Source organism: Aythya fuligula, chromosome 1, assembly GCF_009819795.1.
Source record: "Aythya fuligula isolate bAytFul2 chromosome 1, bAytFul2.pri, whole genome shotgun sequence".
NCBI lineage: Eukaryota > Metazoa > Chordata > Aves > Anseriformes > Anatidae > Aythya > Aythya fuligula.
In genome coordinates, this window is record NC_045559.1 from 125,860,533 (window position 1) to 125,881,706 (window position 21,174).

A 21,174-nucleotide genomic window follows, 5' to 3' on the forward strand; every position below is an offset into this window, starting at 1 on the left:
CGCTCTGTCCCCGCCTCGCTCCGCCCGGCAGCGGGGGAGCCCAGGTGGCTGAAGGGCTGAGCCCGTTGGCTCTCTCTCTCCTCGTTTCATTTTATTTTTTATTTATTTTTTTAAATTTATTTATTATTTTTTTTGCTTGCCCGCCCTCCCCGCCAACACGCATGCCGAGGGCGGCGGGACGCGGCACGCAGCCCGGCTGCGGCGGGCGCTGAGCTGCGGGCGAGCAGGGAGGGGGCCGCGCTGTCAGCAGCAGCAGCAGCAGCACCGCCACCACCACCACCACCACCAGCACCACCAGCAGCACCAGCAGCACCAGCAGCAGCCGCCTCTTCCCTTTTCCGCCACCCCAAACTTTCGGCCTGCCTCCGGCGCTGCCCGGCTCCACATCAATGGGTGAGTCCGGGTCGTGGTGCAGGAGCTGCCCCCGCCCGCCTCGTGGCTGCCAACTTCTCCCCCTGCCCTCCCCGGGCTGGCTGCTCGGGGTGTGTGGGGAGCGGCGTTGTGGGGTTGGGGTGGTTGGGGTTGGGGTTGGGGTTGGGGCTGGGCGGGTGGCGGCGGGCGCTGCCCGTGAGGTGGCTCCCGCGGGCTGCGTGAGGCGGCGGCGCCGCCCGGGGCGGGCAGCGGCCGCTACCTGGGCAGCGGCGGGGAAGGGCTGGGTGTAAAAAGGCGCGGCGTGGGCAGACATCTTACAGCCTGCCCTGCTGCCACGTTTTGGGGACTGATCCCCTCTCCGTGCCTGCCTGCGGGAGGTCAGCCCCACCGCTGCCCCCCCCACGCCGCCAGGTGCACCTGCAGAGCGCTGCCTTTTGCTTATCGACCCCCACAGGGTGCTGGGGCCAGGCTGAGAGGCACCCGGGCACACGCAGCCCCATCCAGCCCAGCCACCACCGAGGCTGAGACCGCCACATTTAGCCGGGTGCACGTCCAAGGCTCTGTCAGGGTTGAGGTAGCGCTGCTCCGAGCTCTGGCAGGGCTTTGGGCACGGCCAGCTGGCTGGTTGCAGCTGAGGGATGGGGTGAAATCTCTCCTCAGTACAGTGTGTCACAGGCCATCAAGTTTTGCCATATCGTTTTTGCTTTCGTGCCCTCCCGGGGCATGTTTTTTGCTTCTCAGCTTCGTATGGTGACGCAGGAAGGCTCTTCAGATTGCTCCTTAATCCACAGTGCAAATATTACCTTTCTTTTTTAATCTTCGTGGCACGGAAGATTAAGGGAAGTGATAAAGTAGCAGCGTAGTAACTTGCATTGCTAGAGCCCTTGAAAGCTTCTTGAACGCCCCGACTTCGCAGTGCAGGCCATCTTTCTTTCCTTATTCCCCTCTCCCTCTCTCCCCCACAGACAGGCCACGATCGTACACATCTGGCTCCTTTAGAGCTCGTTTCGATAATGACTTTCCCAACTCAGTGTAATTCAGCCAGAGCTCTCCTCACAGAAACAGAGAGGCGAGAAGGTAGCCTTGCATTGTTCCTATCTGCAGAGCGTGAGTCTCGTAGCTTAAAAAAATGAAGGGAAAAATTGCATGAGGAAGTGAAGATACGAGTAGCAGGAAAGTGAAGGCTTTCTAGGAGCTACCAAGTGAAAACAGAGTTTTATTAAAAACATTTTTAGCATTGTTTGCATTTTTTCAAAGGTATTTAGATGCGGAAAAGAATAGGTGAATTCTTTACATGTAAGGCACTACTGAGATTCCTAATCTTTTGTTTTTAAGTTACTTGCATGCCTCACATTTAAATCATTTATATTTTCTGTGTGGCACCGCATATTGCTGTTATTCCAAGCCTGTGTATGTGTATAGATGCGTACATTACTCATGTATATATTAAAGTTCAGTGTATGGCCCCAAGCTTTTTTGCAGCACGTACCCCGAGCCTTAGAAGAAATATAGATTTATTGATGTTTCATGAGCTCTCTAATGACATTAGAGTTGGAATATCTGAATGTAAATGAATTCCCATTTGGAATGGGCTTGTCAGAGGAGAGCTGAGTGAATTAATGGAGGTAGTTCCTGAAACTTAAAAGAGGGTCAGGACAAAGATGTTAAAAGTAATTGTGGCTACAGTGAAGCATGCTCAGTCCCCTTCCTTAAATATCTGAGAATTGAAGAGGTGGTGTTTTGTGGGGATGCACTTGTGGGGTTTTTGTTTGTTTGTTTGTTTATAAGAATTACACGTGGTTAGGAAACTCCTCAGTCCCATTTGCAAGAGCTTTGCATGCTTGTATATCAGACTGCCCTCCTGAAGCTGGAGATCCAGAAAACAAAGTAAGAGCAAGGTATGGTAGTTACAGCGGGAAAAAAAAGGGTTTGAAACATCCTCCTTGTTAAATTTAGAAAACATAAGGGTACAATATGATTGCAGAAAGCAGTGTTCAGCTGGCGACCTCACCCAACAGCTGATGTGCAGCTCCTGGTGTCAGTCGAGACACACCTTCCACCCCCTGCAGTGGCCGAAGATCCTTCTTTCAGCTGCTCTGCTGTCTTTGCTCGTTTTTGAGCCAGCTTTGTGCACTCGGTGGGCTGGGGGTCCTGCGCAATGACACAGCCGTGGGACTGAGCTGAAGCCTTCATCACAGTGCTTGTGCAAACACCAGGTTACAGATCACTGTCATCATCAAACTTCTGAAGGATTCACCTTGCAGCTTTTGTGATTTTTTTTTTCTTTTTCTTTTTTTCTTTTTGTTAGCATTGCTTCTTTTAATATTTTTCAAGGTATTTTTAAAGTTTTTTTCGCCAGGAGGAGGTAAGAGAGGATAGGTTGCTTTTGTTTGTGTGAAGTTACCATGGTTAGAGGTTTAGCCCCAGACAGCCGTGCGCCCTTTGAACCAGTTACATTACAGACTGTGTGCGTGGATTGACGTCGTGGTTGAGAAAGATGCTTTGCTGTGAAATACCACAGCTAGTCTGTACACAGCGCAGGAATGTTACACCAAAAAGTAACGTAATGGGAAAAAAATGGATCTGTTTGAGAGCCTGACTAATCCGTACTAGTCACAACACCTGTTCCAGTTGTAATCTCTTCCTAATTCTGTTTTGCTCCCCTCCAAATTCTCCCTATTCCCCTGCCCTCAAGTTCTGCCCTGCTTTCCTCATAACCCGCTACCATGGCATATCTTTCCCCTCCGCTTCTTTTCACACTGTAGACAGGCCACTTCCTCTTTCTCCCTCTCTCTTATCGAAGCATCAATAGAGGGAGCACTCTGAGCACATTTCCTGTGTGGGGGGCCACGCTGACCTCCAGCAAGCAAGAGCTGCTCTTGCAATAAAACTTGTTCCCGGCCCTGTGGTGCGTCCTGGAGAAAGCTCGCTGCGAGGGGAGCGCGGGGAGTTCAGCTGGTAACTCCAACAACTCCACAGTCCTGGGTAGGACGAAGCATTTTTGAGGCTTGAGCTCGGCAGAATTTGTGTTAAGTGGCTCGCAGGAGGCGGTAGGTGTGTCTGTGGTTCTTCACTGCTCCTCAGCAAGTTCTCAGCTTCCTCTTCAAGACGTTGGAGCTTTTGGAGCCTTTCAGCAAAATGGCTGTGAGACGTTTCTCACCAGGAGTGGCGTGTGTCATTCAGTAACGTCATCCTGGAGAACAATTGAACAATTCCAGCTGAACAAGGAAAAATCACATGGAAGATGATTAGCATTAATGTTTTTTTTTTTTTTCACTTTGAGGCTTTTATTAATGAGGTTGTAAGCAGCTCTTAAAAGGCTTTCTATGGGAAATGTTGTATGAAAGCCTTATTCAACCTGTAGAAAGTCTCTATTCTTCCCCTCGTATGGGATGTCACTCATTTTAATTCTTTTTTTGGTGGTGGTAGGTTCATTTCTGACAGTGCTGTTGCTTTGGAGCTGCTCAAGATGGGATTTTCAGTTGTTTGGTTACAACATTTATACAGCCTGTGAATGTCTTCAGGGTCAGAGTTCAAGTGGGGTTTTCATGAATTGATAAAATATTTTTAGTAACCTACATGAAATTTCATATAAAAATTGCTGGCATGAAGCTTTTTTTTTTTTACCCTAGAAATCAAGAGACTATGCCTTTTAAGTCATAAAAGCTTCTCGGGACTGCCTTCTGAAAGGATTGAGATAGGGCTGTGAAGTCAAGGAATATAAAACCCATATACATGTATGTGTATGTAGAGGATTATGGAAGTAATTTCGGATTTTACAGGCTTTTATGTACGCTGGTATCTCTTCTGCTTGCCCCTTTCAAGTAGCTCATCTTTTTGCAGAGTCGCCATGGTAGTTATTCATAACAAGTCTTGCTTTTAGATCAGAAAGAGCGATAAAGGGGAGCGTACTTCAGATAGTTCCAGTTTCTTAAAAGAGCACAATTCTTGTTCCTCTTGTTGTTAATGAAAGATGCGTATGGAGAGAATTATGGCAAAGCTATTAGAAAACTCATGGTTTTCTGCCCAGGTATAAGGAAATGTACGCTAAAATTAGCACACTTTCTTGATAAGCAGACTTATTTTGCTATTAATGCTGAGCGCGTGCATGTTTCTGTTGAAATAGAATCCAATATATACAATTGCATGTTATTCAGACTTCTTCTTTTGCAGCTGCTGCTCACTGCATGTTATAGGGTATTTTTTTGAGAATGCTGCTGGCTGGTAATCATTCTAGCAGCAGCGTGTCAGAATTCATGTAGCAGATCAGCACTGACCTTGCGGATAATGCGTTGGCTCCTTCCCCACTTGAAGGGAAGGGATGCGTGCGCTGGGAGGAGAGAGGAGAGACCGGGGATGTGAAAGGAGCAGCTGAAATTCCAGCTCTGAAGTGTTAGAGGTCACCCAAGTGCTGAAAGCAGGTTAGCCCTGATGGGATCAAAGGAGAGCAAACAGCCACAGAGATGGTGTCTGTTTGGCCTCTGACACTGCTGTTACAGAGCAAACTCTTCAGGAATTATGGTGGATTTTTGTGTGGTTCTTACCTTTTTTTTTTTTTTTTTAAATATTAAAATCACAGTGTAGAAAATCCTGGACCAAAGAGCGGATGTTTTCCCTGGATGCAAAAGCAGGAGGTAGCTGTAGGGCATATCTACATTCTGCACGCTGAGGAATGATGGAAGAATATATTAGGGGGAGGGGAGGGAGAGGCGAGGTGAGTATCAAGATTCAGTAATTCAGCTAATGTAGAAGTAATTGCTGACAGTCTGCTTCACACGGAGAGGAAACACGACAAAAGCTCAAAGTCCCTACGTGTGAGAGAATATTTAATGCTGCAGGTCAGCAGCCATGGATTGTATCAGCAAATGGAGTTGGCTTTTCCCCCTTTTTTTATTACTGCTAAGTGAGAAGCATCAGTGGAAACCAAATCTGGAGAGTGCCATGGTAATGCCTACTTAAAAGCTCCAGGGCAAGATGACTGTTGTGGTGTCTCAGCCGTGCTTTGTTCCTGGTTTTGCCTTAGAGAAAGGAGTGTCCTGCGTGGTGAGGGGTGGAGGGGGAAAGGGTGGCTTTGTTCTCACTCTGGGAGCAGTTTGTGTTCCAGTGTGGGTGCCCCTGAGAATCTGTGCTCTTGTTTTGGGATGAAGACTGGTCTAGAGCCGTGGGTCAGAAATTGCGTCTGTGCTGAAAGAAGGAAAAAGTTTCAGTGCGTCTTTATTTCTTCTCTGCTCTTTCATCCCATGCAGCTTAATTGCTCCTGATGATTGAAACTGGCTCACACCAGACCCAGCGTAACCCTGCTCATTTATAAGGAGACCAAAGGCAGCGCTGGTGTGCAGCTGCCCTGGGGACCAATGCTTTTTCAAAAATGTCCACAGGGATTGGTTGCGTGTGTTACAAGTCAAGGCACAACTTGACCTGTCCATATTTAATTGCCTTTCAGTGGCCACCCCACTCTTCTCTAAAAATTAAGTGGTTTGTGTCCCACAAGAAATTTGTAATAAGCGAGTTTGTGACCTGCTTTTTTTAAAAAAACAGGAAAATAAAGATCCCTGTAACACATTGTGTCCTCTTCTCGCAGTTTCCAGGAAATTGCTTGTTAATTTACAGAGCAACTTGTTGGCGCTTGGTATGGATAATGAGATCTCAAACCAGACACATACAGAAAGAATATCAGGCTGCTCTGCTGGTTTGGTTTGGTTTGGTTTTGTGGGAAGGAGGTCTTGGGGGGGCAGCACAACTGCTGGTGCTTTTCCGTGCTGTGTCAACGTACCGGTGTCAGCCTGCGCCTCTGCCTTTCCACATAGCTGCATCTATAAAAGCAGAAGTATTAGAATATTACCGCTCGCGTCCAGAACTTTGCATTTTGGAGCCAAATGCGAAACCATTCACTGAAAGCCCTCATCTCGGGTTTAAATCGAATATGTCATCTATCTGTGGTTGCTGATTCATCCTCACCGCTGGAGAGAAGCATTTTTAATCCTCTGCTATCTTGGCAGGAGATTTTTTTTTTTTTTCGGTGATAGGCTTCTGCAGCACTGCAAATTTGCTGTCCTGGTGACGGATATAAAACTGAGTAGCAGTGAAACAGCTTAATTTTTCAGTGTTTTTCTCATTACTGCTGCTCTCTCCGTGAGGTCTCCCGGAGCTGCTAATGCTCATCTGTCTGCTTCCCAGTGTACGAGGGCACACCAGCAATAACGAAGTGCACTCAGAAAAATATGCCTTTAGTTTGGGATTTCATCATGACAAGATGAAAAAACCTTTCTGGTATCATTGTTTCCAAATGTAAGGATTACTGACGTGTTTCAGAAGAGTGGTGATGCTGATTTATAAACAAGGATTTGAAGGTTTTATGGGTGAAGATTGATTTCCTGGATACTTTTCTTTTTCGTCAGCTATTTCTTGTGAATGTGTCCTGGTGATCATCACCAGTTTTATGGAGAAATATCCCCTCAGGACCTCTCACTCTAGGCAGGGCCATGTTAATTTCCTGCTCATCTGGATGCTCTGTTCCAGCAAGATTGGAGAACCAGTGCTTGTGGAGTAGAAATGTCCAACTTCCCCGCTTAGATAGCAGATTAAAACAACAAACACCCCCCCTCCAAAACAAAACAAAAGCCCTCAGATGCTACCTGCCAAAACAAAACAAACAGCAAAACAAAAGCCCAAACCCCAGAAAACTAAAGAAGAACCTAGCTTTGCTCCCATCAGCCTTTAAATGACTGGGCAAAGGGAGGGGAGGGATAAACGTGTACAGAAAGTGATGCCCTTCTAGTCAAAGCTCGGCTTGGGAAGCCTCATATTGAGTGCATGATAAAACAGTTTGTATTGACAGATCTTTCTGACCACCTGGGAGTGAGCACCAGTACTTCAGGCAGGAAATGTTCCTACTAACTGGGGAAAAAATCGCACCAGTTGTCTCATCTGCAGTGCAGAGGCTGCCTGCTAGCAAGAAACGTGTGCAACTTCACTGCCGGTGTAATGGTATTTTAAATTCCACTTCCAGAAGAGTACAGAGGATCACAGATGAAGTTGTCTGTATGTTTGTGAGCACTCCTGACATTAAATATGCATATATTTTTATTTATAGGCTGGAACACACTGTATTTTTCCCCCAAGAAAACAAAGCTGCCAACGTTTGTTGAGAGCACCAACTTGGCAGCTTGGAAACTTTGCTTCTTTACACCTGCATATTGAGGTTGATTGTGGGAAAGAAAAGGTTTATCAGTATGGAACCGTGGAATCCAGGGTTGGTTCAGGCTGCAAGCAATTCAATGTCAATGTCAAAATATTTCACCAATTCTGACTAGTAGAGTCCAATGGTGCATTTGATTGATGCATTTCTGTGCTTTTGTTGTGGTTTTGTTTAACAAAACAGGCAACCCATAACTTTGGTCATGTTTTAAGTTTCTAAGTGATTTGCTGTCCCGAGTCGATCAATGAATTGGCTCAGTCACTGATTTTAGTCTGATACTAGTTTTTGATTTCACAGCTAGTAGCTGTGGTCTTAATGTTGGAACCCTGCTCTTTGTCATTACTTCTGTTGATAACTGTAATAACAGGTCATTTTTCAAGTGGAACCGAACTCAAACTTTCTGAGGACTTGGTTGGCCATTAGCTGCTTAGCTTACACATCGTACCAGCTCCTCAGCAGCTTCCTTCTTTTTGCATCTGCCAGGGAGTCTTGCCGGTCGCACTGAGCAGTGCTTTCTGTACAGAACTGCTTCAACTTCATAGGGGCAGCATGTATTTAATTCAGGGATTTTGGGGTAAAGTTCACCCAGTTTAGTTAACTGCTGTTTTATTGACAGGAGGTCTTAATGCAGCAGGAAAAAAGTACTTTCTGCGCCTGCTTCCACGCTTGGCTTGGTACTGCTGAAAGATTGAACTTGATCCTTGTGTGGCAGAGAAAAAGAAGTATTGTTGAAGAGCAGGCAAATTTGGAGGAGTAAGATCAGCTCTTCGAGCTGCAAGAAACAACCTTTGCACTAGGCAGGACTCTTAGTGCTACTGTTGCTGTCTTCACCAGTTACATTTTTTTTTTTTATAATATTCATCTGCTTGGACAGCTGCTGTTGGCGGCCACTCTGGCAAATGATCTCTTGCAAAACGGGCAATCCCTGTTTTCTTTGAAACTTTACTACCTCCCTTGTAAGTGCTGATCATTTCATTCATCAAATCTTTCCCCATCTACCTGCGCTTAAAACCAGCTGAATTGCTTTGTCAGTTCGACTCTAACCACCGGGGTCAACTCCAATGCTCTTTTTCTTTTGTCACTCCTGCAGCATTTCAGAACCGCTCGCTTTGATTTGCATTTAGCGTGCTGCTTATTTAGAAGACTCCAATTTTTGTGTGCGAAGCACCTATAAATTAGCTTTTGATTAGCTGACACCTCAACTGACGGTGGTTCGTGGCAGATTAAGATAAATGGTTAACAAAGATGCCATCTAGTTCATGATGAACTACCACCTGCCGATTCAAAGCTGTCTGCACTGATTTTGGCGTTGTGAGAGAGATTTTAATGCCTGTTCCTCCGCAATGTAATTGAGTTTTCTGCATAAGAAACTTCCTCCCGTGAGTTTGTTGCTCCTTCACCTCATTCTGTCAGAAAGCAGTTTCTCCTCTTCCCGTCACTTCCAGAAGTGCATTTATGCTGCTTTGTAAATTTTCAAAATACATTTTTAATAAATCTGCTTCGCTGTTCCCCACCTGTTTCTCAGGAAACATGCTCTTCATCCATTATCTTCTTTTCAGGTAGCTGATGCTCCCTCATCTTTTCATACACTCTTCCTTCAAATTCATCTCCCTTTCGAGTGCACTACTGCTCTTTTTAGGAAACTTCCCTAAATACCTGCATAGTCTTAAAACTCCCCATATTAAGATGCAAAGATCCTACAGAACTCTGATGACAATTAGTTGTGGAATGCAGGTAATTGTACTAATTTTATTTCCGAATTAGGAAGACAAGCAACCTTCAGCTGGTTTCCTGTAAGTACCGTATCGGGAAGGAGAGGGACTGGCTATGTGTTGGGACTGTTGCTGCAGTCCAATGAGTTTCTTCAGAGGCAGAAATGGTCCCCTGGAAGGTAAACGCTGTGGTTCCTGTTGCACACTGTGTTTGCCAGCCACCTTTTCGATACTGATTCAGAGGGATTAAGTAAGCTAAGGTAAGCATTGTGCTTTTGTGGTGTGTGGAGAAGAACGTGTCATAGAAATTGGTGAAGCCAAGTGCTGAAGTCCTGATGGCTGACTTTGGAGAACTTAAGAGCAGGGTGTTGCTCTTTTAAACAGAATTTCGGTTCCTGTCTGTTTGAGTCTGGCAACATCTTGCTCAAAAACCAAAAGCAAGGAGTTGAAGTCAGTGCAGCCTTACTGGGCCGAGAGATGTGAAACACAAGAAGTGCCCTTTGCTGCTTTAGATCCTCTGAAGTTTAGCGTTGGCTATAGTGTCCAGTTTCCTTAGCTCCAAGAGTTCATTGAAAGCAGGGAAGGTCACGAGCAATTCTTCAAATGGGAGGAACTCAGGAACCTTTTCCATAGATGAAGTAGAAGAGAAGTAGACTTTTCTGCTAGCCTTAAAAGAAGTGGTTAAGGTAGATAATACTCAGTGCTGTCTCTGCTCACGTTCTCTTGGTGGCATGGCTGTAAGCTGCCTGCTGCCTCCTGGGTGCTATGGAAGGATTCGGTGCCAGCATTCAGGGAGGTTTTACTTGTCTTGAGTAGACCTCTTGTTGTAGCTTCCTTGACAGCGTGCTTTGTTTTATTCCAGACAGTACCAGTGCTGGTAACTGGTGGCGGGTGGGAGGAGGAGGTTGCCAGCAGAGCAGTTGCTTGTCAGACAATAGGTTTGTTGCCTCTGTTTGTGTTTACTCCAGTTCCACAGAGCTCCATCCTGCGGCTTTCTCCGCTTTGTCCCTGCGTCCTGGGCGCGGCGACAGGCTCTTCTGCCTAAATGCTGGCTATTGTTTGTGCTTTCAGTCCATACTGGGCTCCGCTGAGCGTTCTTGTTCAACCAGCACGCTGTGGCTTAAATTCCCCGTCGGAGCAATGCTGTCAGCGGGTCACAAGCTGTTCCTGCTCGCGATGAAAGTCGACGACAAGCTTTCAGATGTACTTGTTTGGCTTGCATCAATTTTTGCTTTCAGGACTGTTTTTCTAAGGAGAAGCTCTATGTAATGTCTGCTCTTTGGGGATTTATGCTAGTCGTAAGCTTGTCTTCCTTCACGATACTTCTCAAGCTCAAGGAGATCTCTTAGAATTAATAGCGACTGTTTCTTCAGGTGAAGAAACTCTTCTTGAGTGCTTTAACCTGCTTTTATAAGAGACCCGGGGAGCTGTCTTTTACAAGAAGCATAAGATCTGCTTTCTGGAAGAATTTGCCTTGCTCAAAATTCAGAGATTTTTCTCTGTGAGAAAATTAATTTTTAATGGAAGTGCTTACTCACTCAGGCACAATCGATGCATGGGATTTTGCAAAGCACCACTGAAGCAAAACAGAGGAGTTAATGGCTGTGATGTGGGAACATTTTAATTCAGGAGAGAAGAAAAAATAAGTTGGTTTGTGAATTACACTCACTGTGACATTCGGCAGAAATTACCTGCAGGTACTGATTTGAGCTGAGAAAACAGAGGCATTAGCAGTACCATCTAAAACTTACTTCTTCAGATTTGCATCCTGAATTCTAAAATTGAAATTTGAAAGCACAGAGTCAATACGTGTTATCTGATACGAAAGTTAGGTTTATTTGCCCAAGAATCATCTGAAACTTGTGAATCCTTATATGCAGTGCATTCGGCTTCATTCGGCCAACTGCATCCTGGGCTGCAAGTGCTCACTGCTGGCTCATGTCAACCTTATTGTCCACCCAAGTCCTTCTTTGCAGAGCTGCTCTCAGTGAGTTCTTCCCCCAGTCTGTCCTCATGTCTGGGATTGCCCTGACCCAGGTGCAGCACCTTGCGCTTGGCCTTGTTGAACCTCGTGCAGTTCACATGGGCCCACTTTTCCAGCCAGTCCAGGTCCCTTTGGATGGCATCCCTTCCTTATGCTGTATCAACTGCACCACTCAGCTGGAGTCATCTGCAAACTTGCTGAGGGTGCCCTCGATCCCATCATCTGTGCCATCGATGAAGGTATTGAAAAGCACCAATCCCAAGACAAACCACCAAGGTACACCACTCATCACTGGCTCCACCTGGACGTGGAGCCATTGGCCACCACTCCCTGGGTGCAGCCATCAAGCCAGTTCCTTATCCACTGGGTGGTCCACCCATCAAATCCATCTCTCTCCAATGTGGAGACCAGAATGTCATGTGGGACCATGTCAAAGGCCTTGCAGAAGTCCAAGTAGATGACATCCCTTGTTGACTGATGCAGTCACTCCATCACAGAAGGTCACCAGATTGGTCAGACACGATTTGCCCTTGGTGAAGCCCTGCTGGCTGTCTTGGATCACCTCCTTATCCTGCATGTGCCTTGACATTGCTTCCAGGAGGATCTATTCCATGATCTTCCCAGGCAGAGAAGTGAGGCTCACAAGTCTGTAGTTCCTCAGGTCTTTTTTTCTACCCTTTTTCAGAATGGGAGTGGTGTTTCCCTTTTTCCTGTCACCAAGGACTTGTTATTTTTTGCATCCCTTGCCAAGCTCAACTCCATTTGTGCCTTGGCTCTCCTGATCCCATCCCTGCACGTCCAGGCAGCTACGATGCCTTTCCTTGTCACTCACATAAGTGAACAAGTCAGATTTTTTGTTTGATTGATTATTTTTTAACACCTGAGTTTTTTGGTCAGCTGTTTCAGTATAATATAAAGGTTAGTGGGGATGGTTTAGTACTAGCATGTAAACCTTGTATTGGACCATAGTGGTGAGATGCAAATTACCTGTGGTCTGAGAGATCTGTACTTAGAGATATGAGCCCCAGCACACACACACATGTAGCTTTCATAGCTCTTGTAATACCTGACAGTCTCGTATGTGGAGGGACTCTAGTAAGTGTCCTTTCATATGGCTTATAAATTATGAAACTCTTGAGGAGTCACATACACGGCCTGGCCTTTCTCTGAATGCTAAGTTCTGTAGATTGAAGAACTTGGATTTACGTAAAAGAGGGTTAAAAGGGAAAAAGCTTCTGTTTATTTCTCTTCTACATCAAATCCAGGTCCTCAGTGTTGTGCAGTACATCTCTCTGTGACAGTTTATAATGTGTCAGTTAAAACATGTCACTGGTTTGTAATCTTAATATTTTACAGGTCTAATCACAAGAGCTGCTGCCGGGATAAATATTTTGCAACTGCTGCCTTAAAAATAGTAGAATTCCATGAAACTGAGGGAGAACCACATACCTTTGAAAATATTTTGAGACAGTGTTTGCAGCTGGCGTTACATAGTGAAGGGCTGTAACACGGTCCAAGGATTTGGGTTGTATCAAACCGTTGCTGCCAGCAATCTCTTCCTGCAGAAATGTTCACCTCCAACAGCAGAAATACCACAACAGGATGTATTTGTGCACCACTTTACACTCTGGTCACTTAATCTAAACCCATCTTTATCACTACTTCAGGCAAACGTGGATAAGATGCAGAGGAGTACGTCGTATTCTTCCCATCCTCCTCCTGTGCAGAAGGCTTGCTGCTGTTGGCAAAGATGGGTAACAACACTAACAGCTTAGGCTTCTGTAGTGAAACACTCCAAGCTCATCTAAGATCATATTCATGATTGTACACATGCTTGTAGTCTGGTTTTAATGAGATTGGGTGAATATTGCTGTTCTAGAAGTTCTGAAATTTTAACAATTTAAATTTATGCAGTACACAATGTGAAGACTGAACAAAGTGTTGACCACAACCTCTTCTTGTGTTCCTGAGAGGTAGATGATGCTACATCAAATGACTGAAAATGTATTTTTTCCCCAGCTTTACAGTAATTTTTTTTTTTTTTATTTGACCTTCCACCTCAGTGCTTATCTGGATGCATTTACACACATCCAGGCAGCTACGGGCCCAGAATCACACAACAGTTATACTGGACTAGTATTTTTGAGTAATCTTAAACAGCAGTTGTTTTCATGTCATCAACTTTTCTATCCTTCTTATGTTGGCACATTCATTCAGTAGAAATTCTCATGAATTTAGCTAAATGGTAATTTTATATATAGTTCTAGCTATGTTTATGTAAGTAGAGTAGTCTTTTTGTTCTGAAGAAGTAAATGATGCCTTTCCTAGCATTTCAATTATCTGAGAAATGTGATTTAGACACCATGAGTAGCATTGCTAACAAGTTTTTATTCATAAGTATAATTTCAGTCAAATGGGACTTATTTGTCTCTGTTTGCATGGCTTAACTCACAGTTCTCCTCTCGTCTCCTATTGATCCCAACAATGGGTATAAACTGTTGCAGACTTTGAATTATTTTTATTGATATTGGAGGAGCCAGGAACTCATGTTAAGATGATGATGTTAAATGTTTTTCTCTGAATTTAATCAGTCTTCATTTCTTCTGGATGGCTTGTTGTATTCATTAGTATCTGAGGTGAAAAAACAAGTTAAAACAAGTGAACTGACTCTCAAGACAGCTTTACCTCTAAGAAACACCGTTTACTTCAGTTACACAAGGTTGAAGACAACGTGCATCAAAAGTAAGCTTGTGTGTGGATGCTGTATGTATCCTGGGAGCACCTGCTGCATCTGAGAAATACGCTGGTAGAACCGGTGAGGTAAAGTTAATCACAGAACTGTAGAGGTTGGAAGGGACCTCGAAAGATCATTGGGTCTATCCCCCTGCCAAAGCAGGTTCCTTAGAGCAGGCTGCCCAGGTACGCGTCCAGATGGGCCTTGAATATCTCCAGAGAAGGAGACTCCACAGCCTCCCTGGGCAGCCTGTCCCAGTGCTCTGTCACCTTCACCGTGAAGAAGTTCTTTCGCATGTTGGTGCGGAACTTCCTGGGCTCCATCTTGTGGCCATTGCCCCTTGTCCTGTCCCTGCAAACCACTGAAAAGAGGTTGGCCAAATCCCTCTGTCTCCCACACCTCAGATATTTATACACATCGATGAGATCCCCTCTCAGTCTTTTCTTCTCCAGGCTGAACAGCCCCAGGTCTCTCAGCCTTTCCTCATAGGGAAGATGCCCCAGGCCCCGTATCGTCTTTGTGGCCCTCCGCTGGACTCTTTCCAGAAGATCCCTGTCTTCTTTGTAGGGGGGATCCCAGAACTGGACACAAGTTTAACCTCTTTTAATGGCAACAGTTGGATGCTAGGAGTTTGTTGTCCAAGGCAGAAGGACCTCTTTCCATTGTAGGAAAGGATACATTAATTTGTGTGATGTGGGCACTTCCCAGACTGCCAGGGACCGGAATGTCAGCAACGATCCATGCAATCTATCTAAAAAAAGGTTGAGGAGACTTGGCCCCATTAATCTAACACATATTGGTAGATCTGCTGAGGAAGATAAGGAAGCCTTTGGAAATGCAGACGTGAGAGCTGCTGCTTAGAACAACCGCATTGATCGTTTCTTTCCTTGCTTACACCCTACTTGCTTGTAGCTCTGATGGTCAGATGTGGTTCGACGTGTTGCTGGAAAAGTTTTGTTTCATAGATACGAGTGTGACAGTAATAAGTTCAGTGAGATGCAACTATTGTGATGGGCCTAAATAAGAAAAGCTGAATAAATTCACAACATTTATGACCTGTCTGAAATTGTTTAGCACAGAATTGTGGTGAGATTCATGCTTAATGTGAAAACTCCCCATGTATATAGAGAGAAATACCAACATACTGACTTACCGTTGTTCTGTATTTACCTAACTGTAAATGTGAGGCTTTTGTGATGAATTATGGTCATACCAACTGCCTTAACACCACAATATAAGGTATTTCCTGTCCTGCTGAGTGCATTCCATCAGAATAACTTGGCGTTTGTTTTTTCTTAAAAACTGGAACCTAGCATACTCATCCCTCTTTGCAAACAGAGAGCCAGCTCTCCCCTTTTCCTGGAGGATAGCTAGGACTGTGTGTAAGCTGGAGAGGCTTCGGCTCAGAGAAGAGTCACACCAGGACAGTCTGAACCACGAGTGCACACACTCTCCTCCAAATGAGATTTTGGCTGGGGTTTGCTTTTGCCTTACACCAGCCCTCCACATAAGGCAAAGGGGTTTTTGGACTGGAAGCCAGTTAATTCCCCGTCCTACAAGCTAGTGAAAAGTGCCACTGGTGCCTGTAACGTGGTAAGATCCATGTGCAGTGCGGCTGGGGTGGCTCCCTTCTGTGATCGCTCTGCCCCTTGCGGCTGAGTGGTTCAGAGAAGATGCCATTCTAGGACTATGACCTTTAGCTCCCCCCCATTGTTCTCAAAGGGTAAATATGAAAATATAATGTGAACTGAAAGCTGTGCCTTAGCGGAGGAGTTGCTGTTTATCAAGTAACGTGGTTTTAACCACTGAAAGATTCAATAGTTCAGGTTTTCCTTCTAATCTTGTTTTTTCCCCCTCCTCAAGCTTTTTTTTTCTTTTTCTTTTTTTTACATGAAGTTGAGTCCTCACAAATAGTTTCAGCACAGATTATTATTGCTATTGCAAAAGGAAATAAAAAAGGACAAAATTTGGAATTGATTTTTCAATTCAAATTTTGGTTCTTCAATGGTTGCTTGATGTCAAGCACATACAAAATTTTTATTGTTTTCTGCCATAAATGCGCTACAAAACATAAGAGCCTAAGCTTAAGATTTCATAAGACTCCCAGTCGCCATGTACATTTAAACTGTAAAGTTAATGGTATGGTATTACTATTATTTAACTGTTTCTTGTAGAGTGATGCCTCAGAGGAGCTGTTCAGTGTCTCCTTCATCCGGAATTATAGCATGCGTGAGTCTTTGCAAACTACAGATTATTTTGTTCTGCGGTAGAAGAGCCCCATGCAAACCCTGCTTCCATCCCAGATGTTAACAAACATTTAGCAATAATCATCCTCGTCACGGAGAAGTCTGAGCGTGGTGCCTGCAGCAGCTGTGATGGTTTTGCACAGGAAGGACTGTTGGAGCCCGAGATGGGCATTCAGTGGTTATGCCAGCACAGTCCCACTTAATCAGTGCTGTGCCCTCCGTAATAAATCCTGCCAGGCTTTACATGAATCTACCCTCCTCCTCCTCCCTCAGGCACATTTGTACCATAGCATCCTGCATTTGATTGTCCTGCCAACTGCTCAATGTTCCTAGAGCCCAGAAAACAACGGCTTTATAGGTCGCATTTGGTCTTCAGGCCATCTGGCTCTCCGGGCGTGGGTTAGGAGAACAACACTATTGAGTGTAATGTACTTTTATTATTTTTTTTCCCCACGTGAGTTCTGGATGTCAATTGTACTTTGTCATCTGGTATAATAAAAGGTACTGATTTTTCCCCTCCTAGTGGCTCCTGATGTCTTACTAAAGTTTTGTTGCAACCTGTTGTATAGCAAAAAGACGCTTTTTTTTTTTTTTAATTAAAAGTAAGCTTGTAAGCACTAAAAGCATAATATTTTCACCAGCTCATAACAAGGTTTAGCAAACAGAACAGCACATTTGAAGTAAGACCTTGTCTAGCAAGTTTTGAGGCAGATGGAATCTGATGGCCAGATTGTTAATGGGTTATAAAATGTATTTATAATGAAAATGTTGATAAACTATTAAGTAGTTGCTACCAAATGAATCTTTGGAACTGGTTTACAAGAGAAATGGCACGTAACAGAAAGAAACCCATTCAGACTTCTCGATTAATAGCTTTTGGTAGTTGATTAATGGTAGGTGGGAGAGAAGTTGAAGCCTTCTGGAGTCCCTGAGACCTTCCTGTAGAGGCTTCTGCTGGAGGGTGGCATAAGAGTGAGAGTGGCATGATTCCTGCTCCTGCCTTTGCTACTTCTGAACAGTTACGTTTATGCAAAAGAGGAAGGCTCTGCGGCACCGTCTTCTGAGGAACTGGGCTTTGAATGTGAGCTTAAAACTTCAGCGTAGAATGCTTGAAGGTAGTTTGTCTGCTTTCAGTTCTGGCTTTTTTTGGGGTAAGCCAGTGCAACGTGTGTGTTTATCGTTCACTTGAAGCTGAGCGGCTAACAAATGGAAAGACGTTCAGAGTAGAGGAGCTCTTCACCCTTCAGCTGCTGTGCCTGACTGCATGCGCTAGGCTTAAGGTCGGCAACTGAGTGTGAAGCCATGCTGCTGCAGAAGGTGGTGTTGCCATATGGATGCTGTTACTTGGGTGGAATAGTGCCAGAGACATTAATAACGTTTCCATTGTGCCTACACACTTCAGATGTCACCAGAAGCTGATTTAATAATGTCGGGTTTGGTGCGCAGTAGCAAATCCCTCTTTCTGTTCTTGATTCATTTCTTGCTTGGAAAGACACTGTACTGTAATTGAAAGTACCATAAACTCAGACATCCCTCTCTTCAAATTTTGGTGATATTACTTAAAAAATGCTTATTCTGACTAGGTCAGTTTTGAGAGATTAGATTTTCCTTGTTATTTAAAATGTGGCAAGGAAACAAGCCAAGTAAAACTTTTGTCTTTATCAACAAAATCAACAAATCTTTTATTTTAAGCCCAAACCACTAAGCATTAAATTAAATACAAACATACATACATGTATATATTTGTCCCTGACATCGCAGTGATGAATTGGTCTGTGCAGGTCTCCAGCAGAGCTGGTAATAACTAGTTTTGATTCCATTTCATGATTTTTTCCATTCCAATCAGGATTGATGGTAATGTAATGTTAGGAAATAGCTGATTGTGTAGGCATAGGAATGAGCATTTATTCCCTTTTCAAATCAAAATGACTTTAATAGCTTTTGATATTAGATTTCATATTTGGATTTGGTGAATGAATCCTAACTTGAAAAATGCCTTTTTCCAACAGAAAGGGGTCTTGTAGCTGGAGTTTGCAAGTTGGGGCAGGTTGGACTTGGAGGCATAATGGGGTATGATATGTTCAAGAAAAATACACCAAAAAGAGAAGCCAGATCTCTCTGCCCCATTTATTATTTTTAATTCTGCTTTTGGCTTAAAAGGGATTGGGTTTTGGCTGTTAACATAACAAGCTGTTTACCTTGGCAGAGCTGGGCCTAAGACCAGCCTTTGTTGGTTCACAAATAAAATTAGTTTGAGCTCTCTGTCCACAGAGTCTTTGCTTCATAAATCATCGTGCAAAGCAGGATGCTTTGTTAGTCCAATTCCTGAGGAGCAACCTAGTGCAGCCCTTCAGGAATGAGGTATGATATACTGGCAGATGTGTAGCGAAACTCAGATCAGCTTTTCTCTTATCCTGCCTGGATCAGCATTGCCTCCAGTATCACTCCAGCTTCCACAAAGACCAAATTTCACCTCAAAAGAAACAAAAAAGATTAAATTTGACTGGCAGAAGGAATTTTTCAAAAACGCAGTTTGAGAAGCTGGCATGAAGCATGCTTTAGAAAATGAGCTTGATTTAAAAACTGCAACTTTATGTCCCTATAAATTATGAAGCACTTTTAGGCTGTTACATGCTCTGCAAGCTTCAGTAGTGTGATAAATGAGGACTTTGAGTGATCTCTTGAGTACCTTCCCATCAGTGTGTCACAATCTGCACATTTGTTAGGTGTGCTTTCCTTCTCATCTTTCCAAACTATGCTCTTATGCTCTTGGTTTCCTTTGTAGAGTCTATAAACATCATCATTGTGTGGTCCATTTTGGTGACTCATGTGTCTCTGTCAGCTTACACACACACTTATGGTACAGTAATCAAATCCTCTGAGAGGAGACAGCTTTTACAAATATTTATATGCATTTCTTAAGAAGTGGAAAAACTCATAGACATACAAGAGCCTGCATAGTAAGGGGTGTGTTTTTTGTTTGTTTGTTTAATTAAACTTCCAGTAAAACAGAAGTGGCCGAACAGCTGCCTGTATGTGAGTTAGTGCAAGGCAGGCAAGAAGATAACTCCAGTGCTTCCAGCCTACCCAAACAGCTGTAGGGTCAAGCCAAGAGCCCTGTTCTACTTTTTGTTCTCTTTTCATAAAGGACAGAACATAATTCATAAGAAAGTGAAACCGTCGAGAACTGTGTAACTTGTACAGTCTTCTCTAGAAGACGCAGTGCTCAGACCAGTGAAAGCTCAGACCAGGGGAGCACCCAACCTGGCTAGGCCTGAGCCACCAGGAGAAAGCTGCAAGAGATAACAGTAGGGAGATTCCCTGCTGTGGGGAGTGGAGGCTCCCATCTGCTGACCTGAACTGTCATCCATGGAGGTTTGCTGCTTGCCAGTGGCTGGGGTCCAAAATGTTGTGGAAAGACTGCCAAGGCCTGTCTGGCCCTCAGGCTTCTACGCTCTGCTGCTCTTCCACATAGACTCCAGTGATGCTGCCAGTCGTGGTCTGCACTGTTGGTTGTGTCTGTGTTGCTCTGGCTGATGGTGAAGGGCATGGGGGCCTGGGTGGTTTTGTCCTTGATCCTGTTGGTGAGGGGGAAGGATATGGCAAGAGGTGGATGGATCTTGCAGGTAGCAATTGGTTGTGTAGCTGGTGTCAGCAACAGTTTTGGTTTTATGACCATAGGACCTTCTTTGAGGACTGAGGGTGGCTTGAAATAGATGGGATCCACCTAAGTAGGTCAAAACCATCTTTGCTAACAGGCTGGCCAACCAGATGAGGAGAGCTTTAAAATATTAGTGGTGTGGAAGGGGCAAGATGACCAACAATCCTGTGAGGAAGTGAAGGACTGTGTTGGCAAGCAAATGTGTGGAGTGATGCAAGCAGCAGGGACCTTGTAACCCACAAAACAGGAGTGAAGGGGGCCCACCCCAAGCACAAAGAGCAGGGAAAGCTCTCATAGTCTGTCTGGGAAGTCAGCATGGCTGGGTGCCTCTCTGAAATGTCTGTCTAGATGCACTAATGCATCTAGCATGGGGCACTCATAAGAGGAATTACGTATTTGCATGAAGTTGCAGAGCTGTGATTTCACTGAGGTCATGGAGATATGGTGGGATAGTTCACACAACTGGAGCGCTGCGATATGTAGGTACAGGCTCTTTGAGAAGGGCAGGCTTGGAAGGTGGGGAAGGAGAGTTGCCCTTTATGCAACAGAGCAGCTGAAATGTGTGGAGATCTACTGTGAGACAGATGATGGACTGAGAGCTTGTTGGTTACAGTTAGAGGACAGACCAACGCAAGTGATGCTGTCGTGGTGTCTCTACAGACAGGGAAGAGTGGTAGGTGAGACCTTCTTCAGGCAGCTGGAAGAAGCCTCATGTTAGCAGACCCTGGCCCTCGTGAGGGATTTCAACCATGCTGGTATCTATTGGAGGGATTCTCCTGAGCAAAGGGCAATGTGAAGTCGTACACCTGAGTGAAATGTCCTCATGCAGCAGTATGGGCTGGGGCTACCTGGCCAGAAAGCAGCCTTGGTGAGTAAGACCCAGTGGGCACCAAGGATAACCCAAATCAGCAAGGTGTCCTTGTGGCAAAGTAAGCTGAGAGCTTCCAGAGCTGCACCAGGCAGATCGTTGCCAGCAGGATGAGGGAGGTGACCCTTCTCTGGTACTTCTTTCTGGTGAGAAAACCCAGTGTGCTGTGTCTGGTTCTGGGTTCTCCCGTACAAGAGAGACGTGGACATCCTGGAGCAGAGGGCTATGAAGATGAGTGGTGGACTGGAGCGTCTGGCATAGGAGAGTCTGAGGGAGGTGGGACTGTTTAGCCTGGAGAGGAGAAGACTGAGGGGGATCTTCTGAATGTGTCTGAATACCTAGTGTGGTAGAGTAAAGAAGAGGGGCCCAGCTCCTCTTAGTGGTAGATAGTGAAAGGAT

The 21,174-nt window shown here is 44.8% G+C and overlaps 1 protein-coding gene across 3 annotated transcripts in view; it reads left to right on the top strand.

Moving 5' to 3' along the window:
* The first annotated feature begins 278 nt into the window (after window positions 1–278).
* Window positions 279–21,174, top strand: part of SH3KBP1 (SH3 domain containing kinase binding protein 1) — a 224,657-nt gene continuing 203,761 nt past the window's right edge. For all 3 annotated transcript variants that reach the window (XM_032182102.1, XM_032182110.1, XM_032182119.1), the window contains exon 1: window positions 279–393. In XM_032182102.1, coding sequence (XP_032037993.1) covers window positions 390–393 — 4 coding nt within the window. In that variant the 5' untranslated portion in view covers window positions 279–389. The remainder of the gene's footprint in view (window positions 394–21,174) is intronic.